The sequence below is a fragment of the Leucoraja erinacea genome, chromosome 33, assembly GCF_028641065.1.
Source record: "Leucoraja erinacea ecotype New England chromosome 33, Leri_hhj_1, whole genome shotgun sequence".
NCBI lineage: Eukaryota > Metazoa > Chordata > Chondrichthyes > Rajiformes > Rajidae > Leucoraja > Leucoraja erinaceus.
This window is the reverse complement of record NC_073409.1, coordinates 9,232,002-9,251,538: the sequence shown is the minus strand read 5'-3', so window position 1 is coordinate 9,251,538 and position 19,537 is coordinate 9,232,002. Positions and strand designations below refer to the sequence as shown.

Sequence of the window (19,537 nt, the reverse complement as noted above, 5' to 3'; positions counted from 1 at the left end):
CGTTTGCGTTAGGTCTGCCCATTCCATCCACATTTCTTGGTTAAGTTCAATCACCAATCAGTTGATTAACTGTACTTCCCCCTTAATGTCACTTGTAAAACTTGGACACATGTCTAGTTTATCCAAGTCAAAGATCCCGCATTTTCATTCAGGGCTGTTTGCAATAGGGGAAAAAATGTGGGGTCAGAGGAAGGAGGGGTGGGAAATAAGTTAATGGATGAGAGGAAAGGAACTGGGTGATGGGGTGGGGGAAGGGTTGCTGACATTGGAGAATAAAGTTCAATGTTCATGCTATTGAGTTGTAGGCAACCCAAGCAAAATATGAGCTTTCTCTTTGCCCTCTTTCCATTCTACCCATCATCTCTCCCTCTGGTTCCCCACCTTCCTTATCAAATTATCAGATTTACTGCACCTTCTGGTCTTCTCCACTTATCACCTCCAGCCTCAGTTTCTATCTCTATCCTTCACTCCCCATCTGTATCATCTGTCTATCAACCCCTTCTCTCTCCCCTCTACTCCAACAGTCTGAAGGATCCTTTCCTGAAAGGTTACCTGTCCATTTCTGTCTCCGATGCTGCCTGACCCGCTGAGTTCCTCCAACAGTTTGCTTTATACTTCCCGTCGTCTCTTACAGATGTTCCCTTCCACGTAAATTAATAAGGAAGCCGTCTCTGCAGCACACTGGGTCAGGCACAGGATGTTCAATAGGATTCCCACTGCAAGTGTTGCTGCAACGTATAGGGTGTCCACGTTGAAGAGAAGACACAGGAGACTGCAGACGCTAGCATATGGATCTTCGTGGGTCAGGCAGCATCTGTGGAGATAAAGCGATGATGCAGTGTCTTGACCTGATATGTCAGTCATCCCTTTGCCTACAGATGCTGCCTAACTCAGAGTTCTTTCAATAGTTTGATTTTTTTGTGCATCTACCCAATCTATTCCTCTCATGATTTTGTACATCTCTATGAGATCACTCCTCGTCCTCCTGTGCTCTAATGTGTGTTGTTATATGGAAGCCATTGGATATCATTTACTTTTTGACTGTATAAATGTTTGCAGTGATTTGTTCACTAATACTCAAAAATACTTTCATCTGATAAAGTCGGCAGACTAAGAATATTTGAGACAGCTCTGGACCAAACTCTTCCCTGCTCTCATCACTCAGCATGTTGTTCAGAACCTCTTAATCAGATATCATGAGCAAATTGTGACAATTTGCCATTATCTTCACTTCCAGATCACTGACTTAAAATGTGGACAACATCAACATCTGCAAAACTGCAGCAGTCACTTCTTGTCACACTGAGGATGCTCTTAGTGTGACCTTCTGATACAATCTGCTGTCAATCTGCTTGAATAACTGCCATTTCTACTTAGCCCGTCAGTTTTCTAGAGGTTGCCTCATGTGTGCCTTTGCAGCAATTCCTTTGTAAATTGTTTCAGGTTCCTCAAACATAGGCTTTGTTATACCATTAAAAAAAAAGATGTCCTTAATCTTGCACCCATCGCAAAAGTCTGTAAATCAACCTAAAATATGTAAAACAATCTTATTCTCTCCAATTTTTTAGTGTATCTGCAATTCCAAATCCATCCATTCATGTAAGTGTTCTTGTTTGTGCACTAACCATTAGTACATCCTACTTAGGATGACACATGTCATGTTGTCAAAAAAACAAATTAAGGGAGTGGAAATAAATTCAAAATTATAAATATAAAACTTATCAAATTAAAGTATAACATTGCTCCTTGAAGCAATATGTGTTCCAGTTCCATTAACATTTTTTGGAACTTGCTAACTCGCTTGTTGTTTTCTTGCCCTGTCTAGCTCAGCGGATGTCCATTTTTCTAAGTGAAGGAGGGGTCCCGTTGCCTTCTAGCCTTCCCGCTGCACAGAAAGGGCAAAGATCAGGTAGGTGCATGGGGGTAGCAACTGAGGATCAGCAGGAGTAATTCTGAGGCAATCTGTCAATTGTTATTGGCTCCAAACGTTCCTCCTGACTTGTCAGAAAGTGAACTTCCACTTCCTGAACGCTACTTGTGTGAACAATAATATATGGATTTTGTTTTTAAGTGCCTCTGAAAGAGCCCAAACTGCCTTCAATCTTAATTTAATCTGGTCTGAATATCAGAAGGAATGAACACAATCTCCCTTCTGCCATACATTTCCACCATTCTCACACTCCACAAACCTTTTTTGACACGTTTGTGGTGTGCATGATCCTGAATTTGCTGCTATTTATCAAGTTAACTCAACTTAATGTTCATCAACTGACATCAATTATAAACATACTGACTCCCACAGCTATCTAGACTACACTTCTTTCCATCCTGCCTCCTGCAAAACCTCTATCCCCTACTCCCAATTCCTCCATCTACATCGCATCTGAGCCCAAGATAAGGTGTTCCATAGCAGGACATCCGAAATGTCCTAATTCTTTAGGGAATGTGGGTTCCCCACTTCCATCATAGATGAGGCCGTCGCACGGGTCTCCTCGGTATTCCGCAGCTCCGCTATTGCTCCCCCTCCCTCCAGTCTCATTGGTAGATTCCCCCTAGTCCTCACCTTTCACCCCACCAGCTGTCGCATACAGCACATAATCCTCCAACATTTTCGCCACCTCCAATGGGATCCCACGACTAGCCTCATCTTCCCATCTCTAATCCTTTCCATTTTCCCTAACCCTTTTCATCCGCAACTCCCTGGTTAATTCATCCTTTCCCACTCAAACCACCCCTTTCCCAGGTACTTTCCTCTGTAACCGCAGGAGATGCAACACCTGTCCCTTTATCTTCTCTCTTGATGCCATCCAAGGACCTCGACAGCCCTTTCAGGTGAGGCAAACGTTCACTTGCACCTTCATCTACTGTATCAGCTATTCCAGGTGTGGACTCCTATATATTGACAAGCGATCTTTTCGCTGAACACCTCTGCTCAGTCTGCCTTGGCCTATGCGATCTCCTGGGTGCCAGGAGGGTTTAACTCCCCCTACAGTTCCCATACTGACCTTGGGGAGAAGGAATGAGTGACATTTTAGGTCGAGACCCTTCTTCACACCTGGAGTAGTCTGAAGAAACGCCTCGATCCGAAACGTCACTCATTCCTTCTCTCCAGAGATGCTGCCTGTCCTGCTGAGTTACTCCAGCTTTTTGTGTCTATATTTGGTTTAAACCAGCATTCTGCAGTTCCTTCCTACCCATACTGACCTCTCTGTCCTGGGTCTCCTCCACTGTGAGGTCAAATGCAAATTGGAGAAACATCACCTCATATTTTGCTTGGGCAGCTTGTATGAATATTGATTTCTCTAACTTCAAGTAAGTAACTCGTGCTTTCCCTCTCTCTCCCCCTCTTCGTTCTCTGACCAGTCTGAATGTTCCCCTGATTAAATGTAATCTCCGTTGTCAATCTTCGCTGTCAACTTCTCCTAGCCAGTAATGATCTATCCTACATTTGTCCTTGAACGGCTTCATCTTTGATGTCTCGTTTTCACACCTTACACTTACTTATCTCTGTCTCCCTCTCCCTCCCGATTCTCAGTCTGAAGAAGATTCTAATTTTGAAGTCGGCCCTTCTCTCCAGAGATATATATTTTTTTTTTTTCAAAATAGACTTTATTCATTGATAAATATATACAATTCCTGAACCATTCAAACAAACAAAATTCATCCGACAATTTCAAAGACTATACAAGTTTTTTCAGTACCATTTTTTACATTTTTCAAATTTCACCAAACAGTCCCCCACCCGTGCCTCTTTCTCTCTCTCCTCCTTCCTCCCTCACTCTGCCCTCTCCTCACACTCACTCTCTCCCCACTATCTCTATCCCTCTCTCTTGTTTTTTTCTCTCTCTCTCTTCCCCCTCTCTCTCTCTCTTTTTCTCTATCTCTCGCTATCTCACACTCATGTGTGCCCTTCTCTCCAGAGATGCTGCAGCTGCAGCTGCAGCCTGTCCCCGCTGAGTTACTCCAGCACTATGTGTCTTGTCTTCGGTGTAGACCAGCATCTGCAGTTCCCACACAGCTGGCGGGGACAATAAAGTTGGTTGTGTTGAAGCCGTCCACTTCCGCTGTGATGGCGGGCCGCTGTTGGCGGGCGGCGGGTCCGGGGTAACATGGCGGCCGGGTCCAGCGAGCGGCAGGGGACCGTCGGGGATTTGGACAAGAAGCCCAAGGGGGAGCTGGTGGAGCTGCTGAGGCGGCAGCACAAACTCAAAGCGAATAAGTGAGTGGAGCCGGGGCTGGAGGGGAGGGGAGGATGGAGCCCGACCCGGGCAGGCAGCCCCGAGGCAGGCGGCCCCGACCCGGGCAAGAGGCGGCCCCGACCCGGGCAAGAGGCGGCCCCGACCCGGGCATCAGGCGGCCCCGACCCGGGCATCAGGCGGCCCCGACCCGGGCAGGAGGGCCCCGACCCGGGCAAGAGGCGGCCCCGACCCGGGCAAGAGGCAGCCCCGACCCGGGCAAGAGGCGGCCCCGACCCGGGCAAGAGGCAGCCCCGACCCGGGCATCAGGCAGCCCCGACCCGGGCAGGAGGCGGCCCCGACCCGGGCAAGAGACAGCCCCGACCCGGGCAGGAGACAGCCCCGACCCGGGCATCAGGCGGCCCCGACCCGGGCAGGAGCAGCCCCGACCCGGGCAAGAGGCAGCCCCGACCCGGGCAATAGGCAGCCCCGACCCGGGCAATAGGCGGCCCCGACCCCGACCCGGGCATGAGGCAGCCCCGACCCGGGCAAGGGGCAGCCCCGACCCGGGCAAGGGGCAGCCCCGACCCGCTGAGCCCCTCCCGCGCTTTGCATTGAAACAAACGCTAAATCTAGGAGAATATAATGACCCTACATGAAATAAAACGTAGGCTAGTGGGAGCCTGTGGACCTGCAATGGATTTTCCTTTATGCTCCTTCAAAAATTAGAGCATAATTTCTCCTGCCACGCATATCATATGTCCATAGATGACGGGAGCAGAATTAGGCCGTTCGGCCCATCAATTCTACTCCGCTATTCGGTAATGGCTGATCTACGTTTTCCTCTTAGCCCCATTCTCCTGCCTTCGCCGCGTAACCCCAGACACCCAGATCTCCTCTCATGCCACATGTGTTACAGCAAGAATGGAGGAGGTTGAATGTTACTAAGTTTTACTTGACATCAGTGCAAGATCTCATACCATTTAATTCGGAAGCCTGAAGGATGACTCGGTTAACCTAGGGGACAAGGGAGGGAGAAGAGCGGTAAAATGGAAAGAGATTAATCTTGGGGTGGATGGAGTCAAATAAATGAGTTAATCCTAGGGCATGGAGATGTATGTCTTAACACCTGCTGCAGTCTGAAGGCATTGGCTGCAGTTTTAACGGTGCCTTTTTATCTGCCACCATCCTCTCTTTCCCACACCTGATTCCATGTGGCATGTAGAGCTTAAGAAAAATATCAGTATTCATATTTTGAAGTTCAGTCTTAGTTTTAAACTAGACCAAGTACAGGCCCGTTGGGTCTGCTCCCCCAACACACCCGTTCCCTACCCGTAAACATTGCGGGCCGTAGGGCTTGTTCCTGTACTGTGTTGTTCTGCGTACGTACTCTAAATATGTATCCGGTTCCTTAGCAATAAGTTAATAATCAAACTATTTAATTTTCTTTAAGGAAATTTATTCAGAGCATGCCAGACAAGGGTAAACGAATCAATGAGTTCATACAAAAACTTGACGCTGCCATTGCTCGCCATGAAGAAGTGGAACGAACAGCAGAACTGCTTTCAGCAGTTAAACTGGAGTTTCAGGTGGCGCAGGTGGAGATGACTTTCGACAAGGAAAAGGACCTTACAAATGAGGTTGTAACTTCAACTCTAACAGCACAACAGGTTTGGAATGAAACTGAGAAAGATCAGTATGTTTTGTCAAAGATTAATGTTCAAAGTGGTGTTAAGAATGAGAATTCTGAAGTATGCATTGAAAATCAAAAATCAAATCCTGTGAGAGGAACCGTATTAGAAAAGGAGCAAGCAACTTTAGCAATTCAAAGCTCTAAGGTTTCTACGAAAAGTGAGAACTCTCTTGATTCTCAGATGCACCACCAGAGTACTGTGGATATAAAGCAGGAAGGAAACAATCATCTCGATCTGCATAACGCCACTAATGTTATGGACGGAGATTTTGACGAAACAACTGAGTTGCTCGCTGATAGATTTGGCAAAGTCTCTCTCACTGAAAATGAGCACAGAAAAGTACCTAAGAAAATCCACGAGGAATCAACTTTGATCAGCGATGTGAATTTCACTGACAATCCCTTTCGGACTCTGCACCAAGTGAAGAAAAATCCTCATTATGTTGATGTACTTCAGCACAGAGCTATGAATCCACTGGTGAAAAAAGCACAATTCAAAACCAACCAGTAAGTTGCGCCAGGGGTTAGACAAGCTCCATGTGGGCACTTGACTGAATTTAAGCATTGTTAGTTCTTAGAAGCTTAATCCATTTTTGTTTAATCCTGTAATTTCAAAATGTTATATATAAACAGTTATGCTGTTACATTGCCTATCATACGAATGTTGAGATAAGGGTCTATAGAAGTCTGCCAGCTGACATTGCAGGCATTTGGAACAAGATTTTTACAGGCAATGCACGTCCTCTCTGCTATCTGTCGATGTAAAGGAGGACATCGTTATGCATTATTAGGGTAGGAGCATTAGTACTGAATAACTTAATTGGACTCGTTGGGCAGTCCCTTCGTTTTGAGGATTTGAGTATAAGAACAGGGAGGTTCTACTGCAGTTGTACAGGGTCTTGGTGAGACCACACCTGGAGTATTGCGTACAGTTTTGGTCTCCTAATCTGAGGAAAGATATTCTTGCCATAGAGGGAGTACAGAGAAGGTTCACCAGACTGATTCCTGGGATGGCAGGACTTTCATATGAAGAAAGACTGGATAGACTTGGCTTGTACACGCTAGAATTCAGAAGATTGAGGGGGGATCTTATAGAAACTTACAAAATTCTTAAGGGGTTGGACAGGCTAGATGCAGGAAGATTATTCCCGATGTTGGGGGAGTCCAGAACTAGGGGTCACAGTTTAAGGATAAGAGGGAAGTCCTTTAGGACTGAGATGAGAAAATCATTTTTTACACAGAGAGTGGTGAATCTGTGGAATTCTCTGCCACAGAAGGTAGTTGAGGCCAGTTCATTGGCTATATTTAAGAGGGCGTTAGATGTGGCCTTTGTGGCTAAAGAGATCAGGGGGTATGGAGAGAAGGCAGGGATGGGATACTGAGTTGGATGATCAGCCATGATCATGTTGAATGGCCGAATGGCCTACTCCTGCACCTATTTTCTATGTTTCTATGTAAGATAATTCCTGAGCCTGGTCTGATGGTTGGGCTACTCTAGAAGCTCCATTGGAGGTGATTTCTTGGCAATGGCCTGCAACCACCTTTCTCTTCAAATGTCTGATATTGTGTTGCTGCCCTCCTTCTAAGTGCTAACCAGGTTTTAAGATTGGAAGTTACCAAATAGGTGACCTCCTGGTTGGGTAATCCAATGAAAGTACGTTTGCTGTCTTGAAGTTTTTAAATCATCAGAAATTAGCAATGTTACAAAATTTTGAGATTTAAAAAATCAAGTCTGCAATTTATCCCATCAGATAAAGCATAACAATAAGTTTAATTTGACACCAAATTCACTTTCATATCTCAAGTATTAAAAAAGTTATGACCATTTTCATACTCGGAAATTAGCATCTTGTTCCCTATTGATTTTCAATGGACATTACAAAAAAGCTGTGATCTTGGATTATCAAAAGCCCATTTCTTAAGGAAAGATTAACATTTTTAAATAGCCTAAGTGTCCAAAGATTATTCACAAATAATTCACAATATAACATGATTTTTATATCTAATTTACATTAATTTATAGGCCAAATGGAAGGAATTTAGTGTTCAATTGCTGTAAATAAATGCCCATTTAAATCGGCTTTCTAGTGGGTTCATGTGGAACGCGCTGGTTTAGAACGTTGACACAGCGCTGGATTAGTGCCCTCAAATGCCGAGAAAAATACTGCGGGATATAAAAAGCCCAAAATGAACTATTCGTTATAGATAACTTGATATATAGGGTTATATATATGCCCCATTTAATGTAAAAATAAGGTACATACCTTTAATTGTTTGCTTTATAAAACCCTGGGGCTGCGAGAGGTTGCGGAATGAGACAGTAATTTTAAAACTATTAGAACTATATTATCGAGGCCTATAAAACTAATAATACCTTTTGCGACCGGGTCTTGCAGCGATTTTTCGTTAATGATTTACTAGGCTGAACATGTGCGATTAGTACAGCCTAGTAAAAATCGCGTTTAAAACCCGCCCCCTCCAAACAGCGCCAAAATCGCGGCCATGGCTGAGGGCAGATTCCCAATGACGATTCAGGTAGGTTTTGTAACATACCTACAGAAATGTTTCCAGTTGTATTCTTTAGTTACATTTCCATAGTTTTGTTTACCACTGTCTCAATGTATAGATATTGATCCTATTTTTGCTGCACCAAATCTATGAGTAGGAAAGGAAAGGTTAACTAGTACAGTTTACTTAACCATGTAGAACAGCATAATATAGTGCAATGTTATGACATATGATAACAATGAAAGGCTTCAGTGGAATTCATTTTATTCGTTTTCTCTGGTGTTGAGGAGGCTACTGAGCTTCTATGAAGTACCCTGCTATTATGCAGCTCTGGCAAAGTGATCTGTAAATGTTGTATGACTGAGTTATACATTTCATAGCTTTTTTCATGAGTAAGATGGTCTCTCAGTGTGAATATGCATTTTGTTTTGCATCAGCCTATCTGGATCCCCTGGTTCATCTCCAGACCATTCACCTGGCAGATCAGAGCTGAAACTTTCTCCAGCAGAACGTAGATTGAGAGACCGGAAGCACCTTGATGATATCACAGCTGCTAGATTGCCCCCACTTTACCACTCTCCTATTCAACTACTGTCCTTTGAAGAATCTGCAGAATTACAAATCTCACAAAAGCAAAAATATGAGGTAAGTAATGGCCAGAATCCACAATCAATATGTGAAATATTTAAATTAATAACTTCCAAATTGGTTGTGCAAAGTTATAATTTACTTTTATTTTGAATATTGGTTTTGTATCCTTTAGCTTGTAACCACATAATTTAAACTATTGATTCTGAACTGTTTAAATATCATGTGTACTAGAAAATAAATATGTAATGTGATCTACATTACACATAAATGGGCTAGGATAAATGTTAATTTTGCTTCTGAAAATGCAGAGCAGCTCACTTGGGACTGAGTAATGAAAATCTGCATTTATTTTTCATCATTTAATTGATAAAGGGAACAGCAAATTTACTCTTTGATGTATTACTTAATCTGGGTTCATGGCAATTAAATGCCTTTAGTAATTCAAACTTAATTTCAGTGTGCAATTGATGCTATTTTGAGACTGGACATCTGTGGACTCTTTTTAGTTTCATAATCTAAGACTCAATATTGTAACAGAACTTGACAACTGCAGTGTTTATACCAACTTCTACTTACTGGTGTTCAATGAGATTATGTTTTTGGCGTATAAATATTTCTTAATGTTACATGAAGCTGCATCCGTTGAGTAACATGTGATTGAAATAAGCTGTGTGATGCCTTCTGCTTTGACCTTCAAATTAATACAGCTATTCCCTTTTACAGTCGACACAGGCCAAGCAAGCTGCAGAGAAACTATCACAGAGAATGAACATTAAAATGGTGACATTCGATCTGCAACATGAAGCTGTTGCAGCATATCCAGGATTTAGAGATCATGGAGACAGCAGTTCCTCAGAAGATGATTTAAATTGACAGTAAGAAAGGTTGTGCATTAGTTGTGATAATGGAGACTGAAATATTATTTCCTTTGGGAAGATGACATCTCAATGCAAATGCTCATATTGTAGCATTAATAATTTTTAATATAATAAAAGGTTTTATATCCATCTTTACTGATGCAAGATCTGGCTATTTATTTAATATTTTAATTAAACTTCACTTGTGGCATCGAGAAATTTTAAGCCAAGTGAAAGGTCAATAAATATAGATTTGCTTAAGATTGATGCAACGGAAAATTGAAATTGTGTTCAATTTGCACCAATCTGGTCTCATTTGCTTCTTCAAAAATGGTGCATTATGCATATTGATCCAAGCAAAAGTTTCTTTGTCTAAAGTATTTTTATTTTTGGCTGCAGGGTAGAGTTATAGTTAGAATGTGTGCTTTTATTGTTTGAACTGTTTTAGTGCTTAATTGAAAATTCTGTGAAGGAAGATACATTTGTGATAACTATTTCTATCAGTGAACATTGGTACTAAATTTTGTTGCAAGAATTATTTAACAGAAGTGCATAGTAAATGCTTACTGATCTCTGATGAATTGACTGATAATCTTCTGTTTATTTTACTCTATTTTGGTGACGTAGCTATAATTGGCCTAACTGCCACAAAAAATTGTGGAATTTTAAGCATTGACCATAGACAATAGGTGCAGGAGTAGGCCATTCGGCCCTTCAAGCCAGCACCGTCATTCACTGTGATCATGGATGATCATCCACAATCAGCACCCAGTTTCTGCCTTCTCTCCATTTCCCTTGACTCCGCTATCTTTAAGAGCTTGGTCTAACTCTCTCTTGAAACATCCAGAGAATCTGCCTCCAATGCCTTCTGAGGCAGAGAATTCCACAGATTCACAACTCGGGGTGAAAAGGTTTTTCCTCGTCTCCGTTTTAAATGGCCTATCCCTTATTCTTAAACTTGCTTATGTTCAGAGCATAAGTGTCCACAAATATTTGCGTTGGTTTTAACAATATTGTGCAGGAAGCAGCCTATCATTCCTTACAAAAAACTGGTACACACCCACTGTGTTAATTGCCATTGATAGTTTCCATTTAATTGTTTATTTGTACAATTCTCATAATTTGCACCAAACTAGCAATGCAGAAACAATCCAGTAATCTTTTCAGTTCATGTGTCTGCAAGAATATGAAGGAGGGAGATTTGATAATCTTCTTTGTTTAAGAAGGAACTGCAGATGCTGGAAAATCGAAGGTAGGCAAAAATGCTGGAAAAACTCAGCGGGTGAGGCAGCATCTATGGAGCGAAGGAAATAGGCGACGTTTCGGGTTGAGACCAATCTTTGTACCGTTGCCGGCAGCTGCTCCATTGATATTACTTCATGCGTCACCTGATGTACTTTATTGTGAATGAACAATGCTGAAATGTATGTACAGTCAGGAGATAAGAGGGAAAGGAATATGATCCTAGCACTTTCTTATTCTGCCTATCAGAATTGAGGCCTTAAATATTTTGTACTTGAAACTCTCGTGTTCATGAATTGGTCTGAATATGCTGAGTAGCGCTCAGCAGCTCCGGCCCTTTATGTTCAGATGTTTTAATCTTGCAGAGTTTAGAACCAAATTATTTTAAGACAGCACCTCTGAGAATGGAGGAACCACCTATCAATAGGAGACTGGTCATTTCTCTAATCAGTGATGGATTTGAACTGCTTCCTCCAAAGTTGTGCATTTTTGCAATATTGTCAGTGCATCATTCACCTCAGAAGAAACTTTGTACTTGAATTTTACTGGAGGGATGGGCAGTACATTATATTCAGGCTACGGTCCAATGTCGCATTATGTGCTATTCAGTTCACTAACTGTTCAGTGTTCTTACATAGAAGGTCTTGTGTATTTGTATTGAATTTAAAATGCATTTTGCTCAGTGTTCAAGGTTACAACTGTTCCAGTTTGCCATTGTTAATTTTTATCTTTTCCTTTCTCAAGATCATTTTGTGCATACATTTTCCCTTTCTGTGCCATAAACTGTGAGCCCGACCATTGTAAGTGAAATAGTTTAACATGTTGCATTGGCTCCAAAGTTATTTTCATCAAGAACATTGGTACAGGTAGTTTTGCTATAATTCACTGTTCTAGAATGCTAATTTGATATAAAATGGATGATAAATGAGGGAACTCTATTTGTATTATGTCAGCTGAATTGGTTATAACTCAAATTTGATTGGGAACTAGAGAACCACTTAAAACTGTATTGAACAAAGTAATATACAACTTTTAGTATTTTTAGCTTGCATAACAAAACTAAAAATAGCTATTAAAATAGTCATTTATTTTTGAAAATTCTACAGGAAAAACAAATTGGTTATTGTGATCTGTAACTCTATCCCCTGATCCCCTTTCCCCATTGACACAATTTCCTATAACTTGAGATTTCTTAGGAATGCAACTATCACAATGCAGCAGAACTTTTTTTATAGTACTCAAACTGTGAAACAAAATACCTTCAAACATTAAGGCTCGCTACATTTTTGTTTTAATCATTACTTTGGTGTAAAGTGTGTCAAAATAGGTAAATATAAGTTTAATACTGCATCCATTGTTGAATGTTTTTCTTTTGCCCATCTAACTTTGTCGTATATGATACATTTGGACACGGCTGCAGAGTAAGAATATCTTCTGAAAATATTGGATTAAATTAGTGTTGTAAGAGATATCGGTTAATGAAACTGCTGGAGGAACTCTGGGCTGAGTAGCATCTGTTGGAGGAAAAGCAATAGTGGATGTTTTGAGTCAACCTGCTTCAGGACTGAGATGGAGGGAGACGATAGTCGATATAAAGAGAAAGGAGGAGGGGGGGGGGAATGAGATGGGCTAAGTGGCGGATCATGACGGGATGAAGAATGATGGGCCGAAGAACTAGGTTCAAGTGAATTTGAGAGAATGGAAGTTAGTAGAGAAGATGATAAAATTGACAAGTTCACTATGATATCCATTATTTCATTTACTTTTCCATATAAAATATATTCATCCTGAAACATGAGTAGCAAATCGAAAACATTGCAGATGTTGGAAATGTTGAAATAGAAAACACTGCAGACCGTCAGCAAGTCCGGCAGCATCAGTGGATAGAGAAACTGAGTTAACGTTTTAGGTTGAAGACCCTTCATCAGGTTGAAGTTTTCCAGCATTTTCTGTTTTTATTTCCCTCTAACTAGTGCTTCCTCCACCATTTGAGTTGTCTAAAACCCACTGATTGTTTAGAAACCGATAAAGAAAAATAATTCCAGCAATCTTGAGAAAAAGTTGTACAAGATTTTTTGATTTTTTTATTTGATCTGACATTAGACTTGAAATGGAGACTCAGGTTCTTAAAGAAGAATGAAAAGAAGAAACAATTCAAAACCACTTGGGCTTCACTGGGACACTATGGCCAACCTTTAATGTATTTTGTAAGGTTAAGTGAGAAAGCAATGCCTTTATCAACCCTTGCACTTGGTTGCTTGTAGTCTGAGATTTCTGAAGACTGTTCTCAAATGTTTCTCAATGCTTCAATGTAAAATTTACAAAGCTGGGAATGAGCAGAGATTGAACGATGTGACTATCAGAGGAGCAACAGCTACAATTTCCAAATTGTTGCAGTTTGGAAGAATGTTGTAACAAAACAAAACATTGGTTAATGGAGCCAAGTATAGATGAGAGCACCCAGTGTGGTTGACCTATTCAGGCCAATATTCAACACAGATGATGCTAAAATTCATGTCAAATAATACTTGGTGCTGTTAGCATAGTTTTATTACCTTCCAGTTTGCAAAATTGAACAATATCAAATTATTTCATGCTTAAACCGGTGTAAAAACAGAAAATCTTTTTTTTAAAGGTGGTGTTATTTGAGTTATCAGTCAATAATCTGCATTGGATATTGTATACCAGACTAAACCATACAGGGGAAAGTGCATCAGGATATCTGGAATGTTGATTCACTGCAGGATGCAAACCTTTTCTTCCTGTTTACATGCGCCAAGATTCCTGTGGAAAGTTTAGTGCAGAATTAACTATTGGAAATATTCCTGATGCAATAATAGGACTTGGTTTTGATATTTATAACAATATATTATTATGCTTGTTTGATGATGCAGTGAGTGGAATAAAATCGATATCTTGTTTTGTACATCTCACTCTGTTTATTTTATCGTAACTTCCATTAAATTTGAAGTACAAGGCAAATTAATACCTTTGTCAATAAATATATCAAGGCACGAGTGAAGAAGCAGAATAATGATATAATAAACATATTTTAAAGTGGTATTTGATAAAGTGTAAAGCATCAAAAGTAATTGGTTGATTAACAACTATATAGTATGCATTGGATGTATGTGTGAACCTCTGCAAGGTACAAAAAATAGCACATTTGCTTTCATATGTACAGTAATATTTATAAACTTTATATCTTTGGTACAATTCAATAAAGGAGAGATATCAATCCACACTGACAACTAGAGGATTTTGCTTTCTTGAATCATGAATGTATTTCATTTCTTTAGATTTTATTTTCCTTGTGAAAGCCACTTGCCTTTGCTCAAAATACCTCAACGATGTTTCATACAGCTGTGAAAAGATACAGCCGTTTTACAATGAAATAGAGAGCTTCATAATGTCAAAGAAGTGTTTGAGCAGCTGGATGCATGGTGACTTGATTTCATGTAACTGGCCATGTGGTTGGTTAAAAGTGAACGTTTGAGTCCTGTAGGACCTCTTAGGATTTGCATTATCCATGGAAACATTGCCAAAAAGAGAGGTTTATTTTGTTGTCAGTAATTGGTAACATAAAACATTGAGTGTAACTTACTTGTTTGAAGTCGTAGTTATACACACCCAGACCCGTGCAAATTTATCCTCTGAATTTCATTGACATTATAACACATGTGGTCACTCAACTGTGAGAACATTACTGTTTGTGTGGAGAAAGGAACTGCAGATGCTGGTATAAACTGAAGATAGACACAAAGTGCTGGAGTAACTCAGTGGGTCAGGCAGCATCTCTGGGGGAAAAAAAGGATGGGTGACGTTTTCAGCCGGGACCCTTCTTCAGAAGAGAGTTGAGCCAGGAGTGAATGGAAGTTCTCATGCTGCAGTAGTTTCCTGCCTTTCATGTGCCATATATTGGTTATCAGAAAAGTTTTCACATGAGACAGACTGACTGATACCTCTGGGGAAGAGTTCACCAATAAATTAAACTTTACAAGTTTGCAATGATTTGGAAGTTTGAGACGGGGCTATTGGAAAAGCTACATGGTTTTCCTACCCTTCACTCTAACCCATCAGCATGCTCTGCAGCTGCATCCTACTTTCCGCATGTAATCTTGTCAACTGCCCTTTGTAATCCTAATAATTGCGTCTGCATATTTAAAACCTAGACCCCTATCTATAAAGGACAAATGCTATTTGTCACCTTCTTCATTTGCTGCACCTACACATCAGCTTTCTCTGTTACGTGCACTGAATCCACTTTTACTCTACCCGTTTGCAGTTTGTCCATTTTAAATAGCAGCATATCTTTTGAATTGTCTGACAGAAATGCATGACTTCATACATACATATTCTACATATTCCATTTGCTAAGCTTTAACCCAATCACCTATCAGTCGCTGCCACAGAGTCCCAATACCCCCTTGCATCTATCTATATATCATCAGGACTCTTCCGGGCTCTCGGTAAGTTTTGGAAAATAAAATTCAACCAATTACTCTTTTTTTCTGCAGCCGTATTGTGTAAAATCCTTGGGTCCAGGCCCGACTATGGGTGGACAAGGGGATGGGGACTGGACTTTGTGCCTTCCCTCACAGGGGGATCCATTGTGGGGGGATGTTTTTATGTTTACTGTTAAATTCTTTAATGTTGTGTCTTATCTTTATCTGTGTGCTGCATGGCAAGTCAAATTTCACTACACCAATTGGTGTATGTGACAATAAATGTCCTTTGTCCTTTAGAACCTTGTGACTTTTATACCATTAGTCTCATTGGTTTTTACAATACGTTGTCTCTCACGCTCAGAATTGCTCCAAGTTCTACCCTCCTATTGAAATTAGTCCATCTGTTTGAGATATTTGTAGTCTCGTCCATGGTGCAAAGTATTGGTTTAAAGTATCTATCATTAATTCCCCAGTCTCACTCTGAAGGGGATGGTCCTACCATCGTTTTATACATTCAATAGAAACTGTGATTTTAATATTACTAGCCAGTTTACTCTCTCAATCAAGTGTCTTCCTTGATATTAGGTTTACCCAAACTCATTTCCAACTCCTACATCTAGGATCTGCATTCCCCTTTGTCACTGGATCCTTGACTTCCTGATCTATAGACCACAATCAGGGAGGAAAGGAGGATATCCTCCACAATAATTCTCAAGACTGGTGCCCTGCAAGGATGCATTCTTATGCCCCTGTCCCACTTAGGAAACCTGAACGGAAACCTCTGGAGACATTGTGCCCCACCCAAGGTTTCTGTGCGGTTCCAGGAGGTTTTTGTCAGTCTCCCTACCTGTTTCCACTACCCTCAACCTCCGGCAACCACCTGTAACCTCCGGGAACCGCACAGAAACCTTTGGTGGGGCGCAAAGCCTCCAGAGGTTTCCGTTCAGGTTTCCTAAGTGGGACAGGGGCATTAGTCCCTTACAATGTTCTCCATACACTCTGTGTGGCCAAAACTCTGCTCTAATTGTATTTTTAGGTTTACAGATGACGCCGCTGTACTGGGCTGGATTTCAAATAATGATGTGATGTAATGCAGGAAGGAAATACAGAGCATAGTAACACAATGTCACGACAACTCTTCCCTCGATGTCAGCAAGATGAAGGAGCCAGTTAAAGATTTCAGAAGCAAGGTGGAATGCACAACTCGATCAGCATCAATGGTTCTGAGATGGAGATGGTCAGGGGCTTCACGTTCCTTGGCATAAATATCATCAACAATTTGTCCTGGACCAACCACAAGAAAGCACAGCTACACCTCTATTTCCTCAGAATACCTAGAATGTTCAGCATGGCTCCAACAACCCTTACCTGTCCCACTTACGCGATTTTTTTCGGCGACTTGCCGGCACCCGCCATAGTCGCAGCAGGTTTCCGAAAATTTTCAACATGTTGAAAATCCAGCAGCGACCTGAACAAGGTACGACTCTTCGGGCGACTACTCATGACCATAGAAGCATCACCCTGCGACATTTTGCCAGGGTGTCGCCTGTATGGTCATGAGTAGTCTCCTCAGTCACCCAAAGAGTCATAGCGTCTTTCTGGTCGCTGCTGAATTTTCAACATGTTGAAAATTTTCGGCGACCTATGACGGGTGCCGGCAGTCGCCGAAAAAGTTGCGTAAGTGGGACAGGCCCATTACCAACGTCTACAGTTGCACAATAGAAAGCATCTGTACACAGTAGATATATCGCAGCTTGGTTTGGCAACAGTTCTGCCCAAGACTACAAGATGTTGCAGAGTGTTGTGGATATAGCGCAGTTCATCCTATAGACCAACCTGCCCTCCATTTACACTTTACACAGCCTTGGGAAAGCAGCCAGCCTAGTCACGGCCCTGTTTCACCCTTGTCCTTTTCTCTGTTCTCGCCTCTTCCATTAGGCAAATTATACAAATAGCTTGAAAGTATGTGTCACCATACTGGGGAACAATTTCTCCCTCATTGCTTTCAGACTACTGACCAGTCCTCCCATTAGCTAGGTTGTAGTCCTGTTCTTACAACACACGTCATTGCAGACCTTGGACTTTCCCCTCTGTAATTGCAATGCCCATGATGTAACATTGTATCCTGCATTCTGATATCTATCTCTTTGCATTACCTGTTGTACTGATTATGCCCAAGTATAGTATGATTTGATGGATGGCACGCAAACAAAACTTTTCACTGTATCTTGGTACACATGACAATAATAAACCAATACCGATTTTAGTCCTCAACTGCTGGTTCCTGAAAAAAAGTCTATAATTAGCTTGTGTATGCTTTTAGTTTTTAATTTAATATTTTATTTGTCTTTTATTAACCACAGATGGTTCCTCTTTCCTAATTGGGATAGTCTGAATGAGATAACGTTCTGCTGAGTGCTGAGAAGTAGCTGTTCAAATACCTGCCACTGCCCATCCACTGACTTTTCCTTTACCTAATTCCCAAATCCCGACAGCTCTTCCCTCATATTACATAATTGCTCTTATTTATGTTGAGGACACTGGATTTGGACCCAAGGTGTTTACCTCAAACTGTACCTGGAATTCCTGGTAGGCAGGTCCAGAAGGTTAAACACCATGGGATCAAAGACGACCTGGCTGACCGCAATAACTATTAAATCTAGCTCCTTTATTTAACAGCACCATGCAGGTACTTTTGCTAGAAGGACTGCAGCATCTCCCAAAGGTCAGGGATCAGCAACTGATACTGGGCTTGCTAGCAAAGCACCAATCTCTTAAATAACATTAAAAAAATAGCAAATAGGAGACATTTGAAGGAGCCAAGAATAAGCTGAGGTGAGATGCTACTCCCTCTCAAGACCTTGGAAATATAGTGTATGGTCAACTGGATTCAATTAAAAGGTGGTCACTTGTGGGGTCGGTTTAATCGAACTGTGCTGTAACAGAAGGTGCAATTACACCCACAATGACCTAAACAATGAATTGCAAATGTCTAAAGGATCCTATAAAAGTCGGGTGCGTTTATTTTGTTGAAATGGAATGCAATGGAGCTGAATCTGTCCTTGCTCACTTAACTTGCTCCCAGGTACTGTTATTTTGGCAGGGAGCTAGTACGGCAAATTTATTTCTAACTGGACTAGTAATGAATAAGTGCTTTGTAAATGCACAAAAATAATGAAGATTGGAAGTTGAAATTGGACCCAGCTAAGCAATGTCTAATTTGGGAAAGATTAGGTTTAGCATGAAAATGAAATCCTAACTCTTTTTATAGGATTAAAATTAAATATATAGGTTCAAAGTGCTTGTGCTGAGACATTTAATGTTTTTTTTTGTGGCTGGTTGAAAGAATCTCTCTGGATGTTGTCACTGTGGGTCTCGAAGCACAATGCCCAGATGTCTCCGAAACGACTCCCACACAGTTTCAAGGTAATTTATTGAAAGGTTATCAAAGACCATCACTCTCGATCTTTCTTCAAGAATATTTGGGGGTCTTTTGAACTTTTGCTTTGTTTCAAATGCCATTTTGCTTCCTGTAATCAAATTGCTACATTTCAAAATGCTTTAACTCTTCCTTCTATTGCTTATTTTAAACTGCATCTTTCAGTAATTGTGGCATTATTCTCAATGGCAACTTAAATTATAATCGTGGAAGATGTGAATTCTAATTACCGTTTGGATTTAAAATCACATGGTGAAGGAGAGAGCCAATGCAATTAACTAAAATTAACATGCATTTTCAAACTTTTCTCAGCCTCTTTCTAATTTAACAAGTTTGATGACGAAATGCTGATATCTACCTTATTAAATCACAGCCCTGTTCTTATCTAACAGCTTTGAAGTGGAAATGCTGTAATCACCCTCGGGTTTCTTTAACTTGTGATTTAATAACAATTATGTCCATCAGCAGCGGAACAGTGTGAGACATCAGCAGTTGTGAGCAGCTCCGAGTTTTCCACATCACTGGAACAATGCCAAATATCACACAGCGATGGAGGAGTGCCAACTATCACACTGTAATGGAAC

General features: G+C 41.1%; 1 protein-coding gene across 1 annotated transcript; it reads left to right on the top strand.

Moving 5' to 3' along the window:
* The first annotated feature begins 4,098 nt into the window (after positions 1 to 4,098).
* On the top strand, positions 4,099 to 14,314 carry polr2m (RNA polymerase II subunit M). Its single transcript, XM_055661224.1, has 5 exons — positions 4,099 to 4,219; positions 5,629 to 6,375; positions 8,814 to 9,021; positions 9,691 to 9,842; positions 13,170 to 14,314. Exons 1-4 carry the CDS (start codon positions 4,110 to 4,112, stop codon positions 9,838 to 9,840), a joined length of 1,215 nt encoding a protein of 404 aa, XP_055517199.1. The 5' UTR covers positions 4,099 to 4,109; the 3' UTR covers positions 9,841 to 9,842; positions 13,170 to 14,314.
* The last annotated feature ends 5,223 nt before the right edge of the window (positions 14,315 to 19,537 follow it).

What these genes read in the sequence shown, in the direction of transcription:
- polr2m (XM_055661224.1), top strand. Translation starts at nt 4,110, where the DNA reads ATGGCGGCCGGGTCCAGCGAGCGGCAGGGGACCGTCGGGGATTTGGAC. An exon ending in CACAAACTCAAAGCGAATAA is followed by an intron (nt 4,220 to 5,628) that starts GTGAGTGGAGCC and finishes ATTTTCTTTAAG; the next exon opens with GAAATTTATTCAGAGCATGC. An exon ending in GCACAATTCAAAACCAACCA is followed by an intron (nt 6,376 to 8,813) that starts GTAAGTTGCGCC and finishes GTTTTGCATCAG; the next exon opens with CCTATCTGGATCCCCTGGTT.